A 13,122-nucleotide genomic window follows, 5' to 3' on the forward strand; every position below is an offset into this window, starting at 1 on the left:
TTTGAACCCAACACCACACCATGCCTTAATTTTGTTCACATGGCCCTTAAGTTCTAAAGGGCCGTGGGATCTGCCTGCCCCTCAAACTCACGCCCAGCGAATAAATCTAACCACTTTTTCAGATTCTCTTTTGGCTAACCGGCCAACTTGGCCGTCTAACCTAGAGTCTGCAGTGGATTTATTCATTGCTTGGGTTAAACAAAGCGCTGTCGTGCCCACCAATAAAGGTGGTAGTAAACGGGTCAGGTCATCGCCCTCTAAACCCTGGTTCTCCCACGCTCTCAGGGAACTCAAATCCGGTTGTAAAAAACTGGAGCGAGCCTGGCGCCTCGAGTTCCGCCCTGATCTGAAGAGCGATCTGCGGAGGGCGCAGAAGGTTTACTATGCCGAAATTAAGGCTGCTAAAAGTAGGTACTTCTCAGAAAGGATAGAGAAGGCGGATAACAATGGCAAATAAGTCTTTGCCATTGTTCAGAGTTTCCTTTCTCCCAGTGCTGCCTCCCCAGTTCTTCCGGCTTCTGATCTCTGGTGCGAGGAACTGTCCTGTTTTTTTGACAATAAAATCGCTAACATCCAAGAAGAGCTCCAAAATTCCTGTGGTCTTCTTCAGCCTTTATCACCCTTCGCCAGTTCTGGTGGGAAGCAATCCATTAGCCAATTTTCCACCTTTGAGCCAGCTTTGCAAGCGGACGTGCTGGCTATCCTGGAGTCACTAAAGTCGGGTTCACCCTCGGACCTGTGCCCCGCCAGGGTTCTGGGGGGGAGCGGCGAGCTTGGTATATCAGGAGGCCACTCAGGTCGTTAATCTGTCTCTGGCCTCTGCTTCTGTTCCCCTTTGTTGGAAACAGGCGAAATTGCTTCCCCTGCTAAAGAAGCCTGGCTTGGACCCTCTAGCCACGTCCAGTTATCGTCCGATATCGCTGCTCCCGGCACTGGCGAAGGTCTGTGAAAAGGTTGTCTTTAGGCAACTGAATAATTTTATTGAGTCCTCTCAGGCCCTGCACCCGGCTCAATCGGGTTTCAGGGCGGCCTTTAGCACTGAGACGGCCCTGGTGGAAGTCTCAGAGGCCATTAGGGAGTGTCTGGATGGAGGCGGCAGAGCGGTCCTGGTTTTGCTGGACTTATCTGCCGCCTTTGATACGGTACCCCATGCTCTGCTGCTGAATCGGCTGGCAGAGGTGGGACTGTCAGGCGCGGTTCTGGCCTGGCTGTCCTCGTCTGTCGGAGCGGACGCAGCAAGTATGGATGCCTCCTTACTCCTCGTCTCCCAAGAAGCTCAGCACAGGGGTCCCCCAGGGGTCGACGTTAAGCCCTTTGTTGTTTAACGTTTATATGACCCCGCTGATCCATCTGGCTGATCAGTGGGGAGCCAAAATAATGGCGTATGCTGACGACACACAGCTGTTGTTTACCTGGCCTAAGAATTGCTTGGATGCCAGTGTCGTCCGCTCTTGTCTATCAAATGTTTTTCGGTGGCTCCTTTCAGCCCAACTCAAATGCAACGAGGACAAGACAGAGCTGCTGTTTTATGGCAACTTTTCGGCCAATTTTAAGGATCTTATTTGGCCGCCTGATTTTGCTTGTCCCAGCTCTCTGGGAGGCCCGGCCAAAAACTTGGGGGTTTGGTTTGGACAGGATCTTAAGTTTGAAGTAAAAAAAAAAAAAAAAAAAAAAAAAAAAAAAAAAAAAAAAAATACGGCGACCTGTTTTTCGACCCTCAAGTCACTAAAAAGGTTCCTTCCACTGCTTTTTAGGGAAGCAAAAGAGACGGTTCTGCGTGCTCTGATTCTATCAAGGCTGGATTATGCCAATGCCCTCTTTAGCGGTCTCCCTAAATACCTCATCAACCGAATGCAGATCATTCAGAATGCGGCGGTTCGACTTCTATTTCATCTCCCGAGAAGAACTAGCGCATCTGCCCATCTCCGAAAGCTCCACTGGCTTCCAGTGGCCCATCGTATTGTGTTCAAATCACTGGTCCTGGCCTTTCGCGCCTTGCACCAACAAGGACCACAATATTTGCACAAGAGGTTCACTTTTTATACTCCTCGCCGTGCACTTCGATCAGCTAATCTCCTTCTGATGTTCACGCCTAAAGTCAGATATGTGCGATTGGGTGGTCAGTCTATTTCTGTCCAAGCAGCCCGGTCTTGGAATGCCCTGCCACTCTCTCTGCGAGCCTCAGCCACACTGGCAGAATTTAAGAAGGGGTTAAAAACCCATCTTTTTAAGCTCAGTATCTAGTTGCTCTTTTTTCTCCCTCTGGTTTGGCTCTGTTTAAGCTTACATATCGCGCCAGGATACTCTGTAGTAGCAGAGCGCGTAATAAAATATTTTATACATACATACAGTTGTCGGAGAACAAAGAATCTTGCACCTACCCGACCTCTCGCCAGCTTGGGAATTGTTTGGTGTGACGCCAGATGAAGCATAACATCCTTTGGGGTGTGTGAGGGCATCAATTAAGAGTCTAGCAGACTCTTCTCCACCTTTCAAAAATGACTGAGCCGTTCTAATTCCCATCTCAGGAACAGGGACTCAGTTAATATATGTACATTGTTAAACCTGGCATCATTGCAGTGGTTTCCCTGACTTTGTCTTCAGACCTCCTGTTTTTTGCCGACTTTCAGCTCTATACCACTACTAACCATTGATAAAGCTAATGTGCTTTCTGCTTCAAACATGGTGTCATTGGCTTATCCACAATTTGCATATTTCGTTTACTTAAAAGTTCCTGGTAAACTATAATAAGTGTGCCCAGGGCCTGTAACTCAAATGCTGCCATTGGGCCTGCAGCCCTGATTGTGCCACCCACTTAAGTCGCCCCTTAAACATGTCTCAGGCCTGCCTTTGCAGAGCCTGTGTGTGCAGCTTTAAACTGCCATGTTGACCTAGCAAGTCGCCTTCTGTCTGTCTCTGACTAGATGTCTGGGGTCGGTGACCGCTGGGCATTGTGCATTCCCTCAAGCCAGCCACACTCAAAGGGAGCTTAGGTGTGACTATGGGCCATCCTGGGTAGGAGTGGACACTTTAACCTGACTAGGCTGTGTTCTGTCCCAACACAAAGGGCTGAATACCCCTTTGTGGTGGCTCTGGAGCCAGGGCAGGCACTCTGTGCTCTTTAAGGGCATCTTTTTGACATCTCTCCCACTTCAAAAGGCACAACTAAGTAGAAGTACTTGACCTCTGACACCACCACTTCAGGACCTCTGGATACTTTACCAGGAAGGATTGCTGTGCTGTTCAAAGGACTGCCACTCTGCTGAACCCGACTGCCACTCTGCTGGACCCTTGCTCCGATGTACGGACCGGCTGCATGCTGCCCACCTTGCCTGGGAGTGAGAAATACTGGACCTGCATCTCTCCAACTCAGACCCATAGTAACTCCAAGGGCTTGCCTCCTGTTTTGCAGTCTCATGGGCATGAAAGACTTCCAACTCACCTGCTACAGCACTTTGACTCTGTCATCTGAGAGTCTTGTCCTGTATTAATCTAGTCCTTGACCCTTGGACGTGGATGTAAAGTGCTGCAACAAAAAAACAAGCATAGACTGATGTGCTGCTTGGACCCGGTACATCTCCATCGATTCAGTGACACTTCGAGGACATTGCATCGCTGACTGCTCGGGCATCACTTCCTGTTCTGATGCATCTTGGACTTTGCTCTGCACAGCACCAATATATTGCCTCTTTGCTTCTTGCCGTCTTCAACAACGGAACGAAGGTTCTTTGTAGTGGTCCAAAGCTGATCCCTGTATCTGACCCATGCTCCATCGTGGTCGGCTAGAATGTTTGTAAATGATCTGGTGTGGTACGACCAGACAGCTTCGGCCTTCACGTTATGCCTTTAGGCACTACTTTTCAGTTTATTCTTTAAAAATTCATAACACACTGTCTTAAGCTTTTTTACAAATACTTTTAATGCAAGCATGAATGCTCTGTGCCAAGCTACCAGAGGCTGAGCGCAGGCTAATTTATAGTGTGTATCGGACTTATGGCTCCTGCTTGGTCAGGGTGCATACCTATGCCAAACAGAAACCCAATTTCTAACATACAGAATATTCAAGTCTAACTAACTTTCATAGTGCCATGCTCAGAATACCAAATACAGTGTGAGACTTGCAATGGTTTGATAATGGTCAAAGTGTGATAAAAGTATTGTTGTATTTAATGGTGGTGCATTTGGTAGGTTAATAAATGTTATAGTTTTGATATTCACAATTGCATTTTTTACAATTTGTATGGAATGCATGAACTGTGCTTCGTTCCTGGTGCACCATTTAGTATGCCTGTCTTGTAGCACTTAGTGGCTTGTCTACTGGTGATAGTCAGACATTAAACTTCATCCCCATTTGGGCTGTTAATTACTTTAGACAGGGAACTCAAGTCAAAGTTCTAATCAAATTTAATTTGTTAAATCTCATAATGTGCTCACATGTAATCCTGATGAATCTGCTAAACACACTTCCTGTGAGGTCAAGATGCCACTTGCTGTGATGTCATGCACAGTGATGTCACTTGCAATCTGCCTAACCTGGTTCGTCCAGCCACTTCATTTTTAGGACTTTCCCCGGTCTTTAAGTGTCTTACCTTGACCTGATGTTGCACACACAAGAAAGGCTTGAAGGAGGATGAAATATTTCATGATTTTATCTGTAAAAAATAATTATAGACTTGATTAGTAACAAAATGAAGAGGATGGAAGGAAAAACATCATGTTAATGATGTTTACATCTGTCCACTGGTTCATCACTCCACACAGTTTATTATTTGTTTCAATCACCCAATTGACACTTCTATCAGGCAAAGGAAATGAAGTAATAAGGGGTGTGAGTTCAAATTAGAGTCTGAAGCCACACATTAGCTAAAATGTCTTTGGTGTCACTTTTGGGCCTGAAATGACCATATCATGGTTTTACACTTGCGTTTTCCAAAACCCTACAGAAAACTCACTGATCATTGAAAATACAAAAATGTTGGAATGTGCTGCACTCACTGTGTGTGTGTGTATAAATGAAATTCTAATTAATGTTTCCATGTTGAGCAACCACCAAGTAATGGCCCCAAGATACCTCCTGGCATAGACATCTGAAGGCCCAGCGCTCAGGCCCTTGGATTCAATGATAAGAGGCAGACAACACATGGATGCTCCACCACCCATCCAACTTTTCACTGACTGTCTTTGAGGCTTAAGATCTGGTTTTGGTATTTTCCATTATTCTGGGCAGAAGGGAATAATAAACCTATCAGCTATTTCTGTCAGTTGTTTGCTTGGAACCAGGAGTGCAAATGCACTCTCAAGCAGGTCAATCCTCGACAACAAGCGAGCCCCATTTGAGAAGTGGTATTATTCAGAAGATACAAATATTACATAGGTCATGGATTAGAGTGATACCATCATCCTGTAGTCAAGTCAGTTCTAATTAGTCCCAGGATAAATGCGCCATGCCAGTTAAAGGACAAGCAGTATCCAAAGCGCATGTCTCTTCTATTATGCAGATTTACTCCCGGTGCAGGACTGCACAACAGAGAAGATATCCACTAAGCTACTCATCTAAGAAAGGTGAACACCATTTGAAGATACTCATGCTAAGGGGGAACAAGAGATCGGTCATACTGAGGAACGTACAAACATGATCAATATTTAGATGGATATGCCCAGACGTGGTTCCCTTGCTCACTGTGCCACTGGATTCAAGCTAGCCTGGCTGAAGAAAGGTGACATACCATAAAAATGGTTCCAGGATGCTTATTGCCGGTCCAGGGAGGACCTGTACTGGCAGTTCGGTCTGGACTGTTCCCCATGGGACACAGGGTCAAGACTGATTTGCATATGGTTGGGTCCAAACTGGGGTGTTTTAGTCGGCAAAATAAAGATGGATCTAACCTAGATCTTTTGACTGGGGGAGAAGGTTTTCATTGTCAGCAATCCGTCCATCATTTGTTTGCTGTAACAATAGGGCAAAGATCCAATGGTCGATGTGAGACGGTGGACAGAAGATACATTTGTTTTACTAGTTTATGGGCTCTTAGGGGATGGGTAATGGCAGCACCAAATGTAAAAGGATTGCTTCTGCCCAGGGCCAGCTTTAGCGCTGGTCCAACATTTATTTTTGGCGCCCCTACAACCTCCTCCTCAGATTCTTTCACTACCACCGGGCAAAAGTGCCCCTCATGTCACCAGTCATAAATCAGTGCTAAACACAGCACACTTCCTAAGGTCAGCACCCCCCTCCACAGGTCAGCGCCCAGTGTGGCTGCACCAGTCACACTGCACTAAAGCCAGTCCTGCTTCTACCCAGTATCTGGTGAGTCTCTGCTGGCTATGTCACAGCAAGAAGTTTTCTCCCTCGTTACCATGCATCATGTGTCATCAAGGGCAGAATTGTAGACCAACTCAAAGATTCTGTACTGCTGAATATCACACCTGTTGACATGAGCACATCACTGACCGGACACATGTATCGCTGCGTCCCTTACAGGCGCTCAGGTAGGAACACTCCAAACGTTTTGTAGCACCCGAGTAGTCAAAAACACATCCATAAAGGTTTGACGACATTTACTCAAAGGATCAGCCTGGAATGGGACTGAGTCAGTCCTCAGGCACATACATGTATGACTATTAAAGGAAAACAAAGCAGATACGTCCGGTCTCTGATGTTGATAGTGCTGGGGCTAGCCGTCTGAGCCTTAGAAGTCAAAGTGTTCCAGGCTATGGCACTATGAGGCAGAGCAAGTTCCCCATGGGCTCCCTAGTGTGGCGCTCAATCTTACCCACTGCCACTGGTATTGTGATGCAGAAGACCCGGGGAGTGCTCAGTACTCAGGTGGATTGTCGGGTGTCATCCAGGGCGTTGCTTCAGATGATGCATAAAGTTCCTCTGATCCTTCTGGCAGGTCTGGCACAGTTACCCACCTTTCAGTGACTCAGTGGGGACACTGGGCACATGGGCCAGAGGCCACTGCTTCATCATGGTTACATGTTGCACCCGGTGAGCCATCCATCTTAGCCCTCAGGGCAAAGGCCCTTGCTCTTCATGGCGGCCAGCTCTGGCGTACGGAGTCACAGACTTTAGTCTGCATATGAGCAACTGCAGCTTTATTCATGTGGTCCGCTCTGGCATATGGGGTCATTGACATTAGTCTGCACACGGGCAATGGCCCAGTCAACAAAGCAACATCTTTTACAGTGGCCCCCTCTGGCATATGGGGTAATGGTAATGTTTATGGGGTCCGCTCTGGAATTGGGTTGCTGCCTTCAGTCTGCACACAGACAATAGCCCGATCAGTGCCACAGATGCTATCTCACACCTCACTAATGGGATCAACTCACCAGGATCCCCCAGTGGACCTTGCTCCACCAGGCTCTCCTTCTCATAGGGTCCTCTGGTCTCTGCAGGTAGGCACTGATGCTCCTTGTTCTAGGGCCGTTGGTCTTGATTTCCCAGGGAGTTGTCCCTTCACCCAGCTGGGAGGCTGACAGACCTTAAATCCCAATTCTGGTCACACAAGGCAGAACTCTTACTGAGCTTCTCCACGTTGTGGTACAGCCACTGGCTGCTCGGTGGTTGACAATTTGGGGGCTTTCAGCTCCCCTTTTTAAAATTAATTTTCAGTCACAGATGCGATTTAGTGTTTCATGCTGTGGAGTTCATGTGGCCGGTGCCTTCTTTTAAGTGCCCACTCCTCTGTCCTTTTACCAGGAAGCAGCTTGTCACAGCACAAGCTACTCCAACTCAGATAGCCCCAGAATACAAGCCATAGGAGTTCCTGGTTGATGACACCCGAATGTAAGCCTCACAGACATATGCTTACCAAAGGTCCCTGCTCCACTCTGCATGATTCCCTTATCAGCCCCATCTCCTGCCTCAGTTTTACCCAGACCCACTGGACTTTGGAAACTACGAGTCCCTTGTGAAGTGCACAGGAGAGCCTTTCTCCCTCTAGTATGTCCCAGCCAGCTCTTAGAAATCCACAAATCTGTCTGAGAGTTCTCCTTCTGTACATGCCCTCCTCAAGACCCTGGGCTTCCAATATGGAACCCATAGGCCACCATGTATTGTAGCACTCCCAAGCACACATACATCATGCACATACTTGCACTGCACAGCGCTACATGTCAGCACCATCTAGGCCATGGGTGAGTTCAGTACACAGCAGCAGATTTTTACATGAGTGGGCCGGTAAAAAGGTCTGCTTACACTACGGATCATCATTATTGATGCCACCATTTTGCCCGCACTACTTACCTTTTTGGTAAGACCAGTAGCTCTTTACCACTTATGAGAGTAGTGCTTTGGGCACTCCTCCCAGTCTAAGCAAGACCACAATCCATGAGACAAGCCAAGGTCATGCCGTACGTGAGTGATCCGAGTTCACCCATGATTTAAAATGACCACCAGGGATCCATACATCATTGCAGCTGGAGCACTCAGGGCAGGGTGCAGGTCTGTCAAAATGAGTGGTGCATTTCTGTCCCAACAGTCTTGAAAAACTGGTTTAAAAGGGTGGAGGCGAGAACAATTTTCACATGTTTCTTCTCAGTCTGCGTTGAAACTGAGCAGCGCCAAGCTTTGATGTGATGAGAACTGAAGTGCCAACAATGCCCACTTCTTACCCAGAATTGTTATGTAATTGTATAAATAAACTTTGATTGAGAATTACTGATAATCTGGACAGGAGAAATAAGTGTTCTGCACGGCAATGTTTGTTTAGACAACACTGGTACATGCAGTGCTCGGCTACCCTGTTTGTTTGCTTAGATACCGCCTATTGGTATTGTCAAAACACCAAAGCTGTGGTAATAAATTGAGGTCAAGCAGAAGGCACAGTATATTTGTCATTTATTTCCATAAAATGTTGTATGTAGTTTATGCAAGTGGGACACAAGCCCATTACATCGAGGAATGAGTAACCAACAAGCGAATGCTATATGGAGTCCACCCCGAGTGGTAGAGGAGAAGCCATTGTAGAAAAACACATCAGTCCCAAGGAATCCACTGTAAATTTTTAGTTTGACATTCTTCCCTGCTTTTAAACTTTGGCCTCGCTTACTTGCACTGCTGTCCCTCCAACCTGCACATTAATTTGAAATTCTCACCGCGTTTTTTGCGGGTCCCTTGTCACGGTGGCGGCCATCTTGAGTGAGGAGCGATCCACTCGGCGGTCTAGTCCTCAATTAGGAGGCTCGACCTGTATAAATCTCAGTCATGCATTCGCGCAGCGGGATCGCCGGTCTTCCGCCGGAGTTACGCCAGAGTTCTGCCCGTCTGCGCCCGTCCGCGCTGAGGACGGGCTGCAGGACGGGCTGCCTTTTTCCATCATGCCCTCTGGTAAGCAAGTTCTGGCTGGTCATGTATACTACTCTTGTTCGGCATTACTTTCACTGCGACCCTTTATCCTTACTTCCTGTACCTTATGTATCTTACCCAGTCATTACTTTTTATGTGCTGGTTGTGGCTTCTCTACTGGCAAAATGCAGCTCTCTAAGACAGAGTGTTAAACATTATAGGGGAAAAAGGAAGCCTACCAAGGGTCATATTTCTTCTCCTCCCCCGCTCCATTTCGGGAGCTTAAATTGTAGATCGCTTCCCAAGAATAAATCAAACATCTTCGATTTTATTACTGAGGAATCCCCTGATGCTCTGTTCCTGACCGAGACTTGGATACATGCCAGCTCTGGTCCGGATATAGCCGCAGCCATTCCGCCCAACTATGTGGTGTTGCATCTGGATAGACCCTCAGCTAAAGGGGGTGGAATTGCAATCGTCTTTAAATCTATCTACCAATGTAAACTGGAACCATTACATCTTCCAGGTAGTGAGGCAGCATTGTTCAAACTTATGATCAATCCTCGAATGACGCTTTCCGGTCTGCTAATTTATCGGCCGCCCAGAAATGCTGCGTCATGGATCACCTCACTCATTGATTGCCTATCAGCAACACTCCTAAAATCGAAGAGTACGCCTGCCACTGTTCAGATCTGCAGCCACGGAAGTCATCTGCGGCGTTCCTCAGGGCTCCTCGCTCAGCCCCACCCTCTTCAACGTCTACATGAGCCCCCTTGCGGCCATCGCACGCCAACACAACCTCAACATCATCTCCTACGCCGACACCCAGCTGATCCTCTCCCTGACCAACGACCCCGCCGCCGCCAGAACCAGCCTCCACGAAGGGATGAAAGACGTAGCCGAGTGGATGACGACCAGCCGCCTGAAACTGAACTCAGACAAGACGGAAGTCCTCATCCTAGGCTCCTCGCCCTCCACCTGGGACGACTCCTGGTGGCCCCCCGCCCTTGGCACCGCACCCAAACCGACAGACCACGCACGCAACCTGGGCTTCATCCTGGACTCCTCCCTCTCCATGACCAGACAAGTCAACGCCGTCTCCGCGTCCTGTTTCAACATCCTGCGCATGCTACGGAAGATCTTCCGGTGGATCCCCACCGAGACCAGGGAGACGGTCACCCAGGCCCTCGTCACCAGCCGACTGGACTACGGCAACGCCCTCTACGCCGGAACCACCGCCAAGCTCCAGAAGAGACTCCAGCGGATCCAGAACGCCTCAGCCAGACTCATCCTCGACATCCCCCGACGCAGCCACATCTCCGGACATCTGAGAGACCTGCACTGGCTCCCCGTCAACAACAGAATCACCTTCCGTCTCCTCACCCACGCACACAAAGCCCTACACGACCATGGCCCGAGCTACCTCAACAACCGCCTCAACTTCTACGCTCCCAAACGCCACCTCCGATCGACCAACCACACCCTCGCCGCCGTCCCCCGCATCCGAAGAGCGACAACAGGAGGAAGATCCTTCTCCTACCTGGCCGCCAAGACCTGGAACACCCTCCCGACCGACCTTCGCCTGACCCAAGACCACCTCTCCTTCAGGAAGAAGCTCAAGACCTGGCTGTTCGAGCAATCAATAAACTACAGGTTGTACAGAACTCAGCTGCGCGTTTGCTGCGCAATGTTCCTCGGAGAACATCCGCAATGCAAGCTTTGCGTGACCTTCATTGGTTAAAGATTTCTGATCGTGTGGTCTTTAAAACTCTGTGCTTCTTATTTAAGATTCGTCAGGGTTCTGCTCCCAGTTACCTGTTTAATCTTGCCCAGCCATATCAGCCCGGCCGCTCTTAGGTCATCCAATAATCTTGTGATTCCTAGGATCCGTTTGACAAAAATGGGAGGCCGTTCATTTGCATATCTGGGACCCAAGATGTGGAATGCTCTCCCGTTGGCGCTAAAAACAGAAACTAGTCTTCTTGTTTTCCGTAAAAAATTAAAGACTCTGGGGGCGTGGCTAGCAGCAGATGATGGCGGCCGCTGCTTAGGGAGGCTCCCGGGAAGAAGCGGCTTCCCGCATCGATCCGCATCACATATCCTTCCCTCACCAGCTGGGTGGGGCGGACCAGACCCAGAGACCGTGCGGCTACTATTGCCGAAATTTTGGAAGCGGCAGAGGCTTCGCTGGGAGCGGAATCGCCGATTGCAAGTAGAGGAGGAGCTGGGCCTGCCTTCAGCACTACAGCCGCGGAGCCACAGAACGCCAGCGACCGACCGGAAGTGGCCTGGAGCCGGAGGAGGGGAGGCCGGAAGTGCCGGTGCGCCGGGTGAGTCGATCCGAGTGCCCACGGAGCCCCTTCCAGTGCCGTCGGGCCCTAGGGACGCTCGACTGCAGCCTTTGTCCTTTCCGGGCCCGCGCTATTCACCCGGAGGTGCAGACAGCGCCTCGGAGACATCACTTTCCCGCTGCCCCAACTAGATGAGACAGGGCCGGGTGCCGGCCGGTTAATCATCGCGGTGCCAGCAGAGAGGGGACCAAGTGTAACGGGTGCAGGCACTTCATCGAGGGCGCCGGAGGACGCCTGCTAACAGATCCATTGACAGGGCGGGGGATCGGACGCCATTGCACAGCAGAGGCACTGAGGCGGGGCGATCCACGAGGCACACCATGAAGCCATAATCCGGAGTTCCCCGTCGGGCTCGCAGCTGGGGTGCAGATTCGGAGCAAAACCGGCAAATAGCCGAGGAGTGGCGTCGGCAGGGGCGACAACCCCCCCCCCCCGGTGTGCACTTGCGAGGGGACGTCCTCGACTTCATTGTATGTCCACCTGCGCGGACCGGCGCGACCGAAGGCACCCCCCCCCTCCCCCCTTTTTTTTTTTTGGCGGGAACAGCCTGCGCCATGACACACAGGGGCCCTAAAAACGCCTCCGCCCAAGCCAAACTGGACAAGTTTGCGTACAACAGACAGTCACCGCCCCAGGAGCAACGAATATCGGCTGGTAAGGTGGCGGAGACTGATGGGGCAAAGAAAGCCACGCTTGATGACTTCCTGGCGGCGCTGGCCCAGGTGCAGGCGACGGTGGGTGCCACGGTGACTGAAGTCACCCTGATACGGGCGGATCTCCAAAAGATGAACGAAAGGGTCAAACAGGTTGAAGTGGTCACCAAGTCGCTGGTCGAGGATGTGTCCAAATTACAGACGGCGATGGAACGACTGCAGGCGGATAACAAGCTGCTTAAAGACAAGTTGGATGACCAGGAAGGCCGTTCCAGACGTAACAATGTCCGTATTTTAGGTGTGCCGGAATCGGAAGACACGGGGGCACTAGACCTCTATGTGGAGGACTTAGTCAAGACTCGGCTACAACCTAAGGGGCTCTCGAACTTCTTTTCGGTTGAAAGGGCCCATCGAGTTCCGGGAGGAAAGCCCAAGACGGGAGGCACGCCGTGTCAGATACTGGCCAGGTTGTTCAATTTCCGCGACGCCATTCTGCAGGCCGCAAGGGTGGCGCCGGCCATACAAATCCAAAACTCAAAGATTGCTTTCTTTCCGGACTACACGGCGGAAGTGGCCAAAAGGAGGAGAACGTTCCTAGAAGTGAAAAAGACCCTGAGAGAGAAGGAACTGCCGTACTCCATGTTATTCCCGGCTAAACTTAGAGTGGTCGCGGACAAAAAGGTGTGGTTTTTCGATAACCCTGAAACGGCCCGGGACTGGCTGGAGGGCTGGCACACTGTTGGGAGACAACGCAAGACGCATAGGCCGGACCACGATCGTAGGGGTGGCAGCAGAGCGGACTCCCAGACGTCTGGTCGAGGAGAAAGAC

General features: G+C 50.0%; 1 protein-coding gene across 1 annotated transcript in view; it reads right to left on the minus strand.

Moving 5' to 3' along the window:
* The window catches only part of LOC144823938 (coagulation factor XI-like), a 70,689-nt gene extending 66,041 nt beyond the window's left edge, over positions 1–4,648 (minus strand). The window contains exon 1 of the mRNA XM_078682881.1: positions 4,590–4,648. Within this exon, the coding sequence (XP_078539007.1) occupies positions 4,590–4,644 (55 nt within the window). The 5' untranslated portion in view covers positions 4,645–4,648. The remainder of the gene's footprint in view (positions 1–4,589) is intronic.
* Positions 4,649–13,122: the final 8,474 nt, after the last annotated feature.

This window comes from Lissotriton helveticus, chromosome 1_1, assembly GCF_964261635.1.
Source record: "Lissotriton helveticus chromosome 1_1, aLisHel1.1, whole genome shotgun sequence".
Taxonomy (NCBI): domain Eukaryota; kingdom Metazoa; phylum Chordata; class Amphibia; order Caudata; family Salamandridae; genus Lissotriton; species Lissotriton helveticus.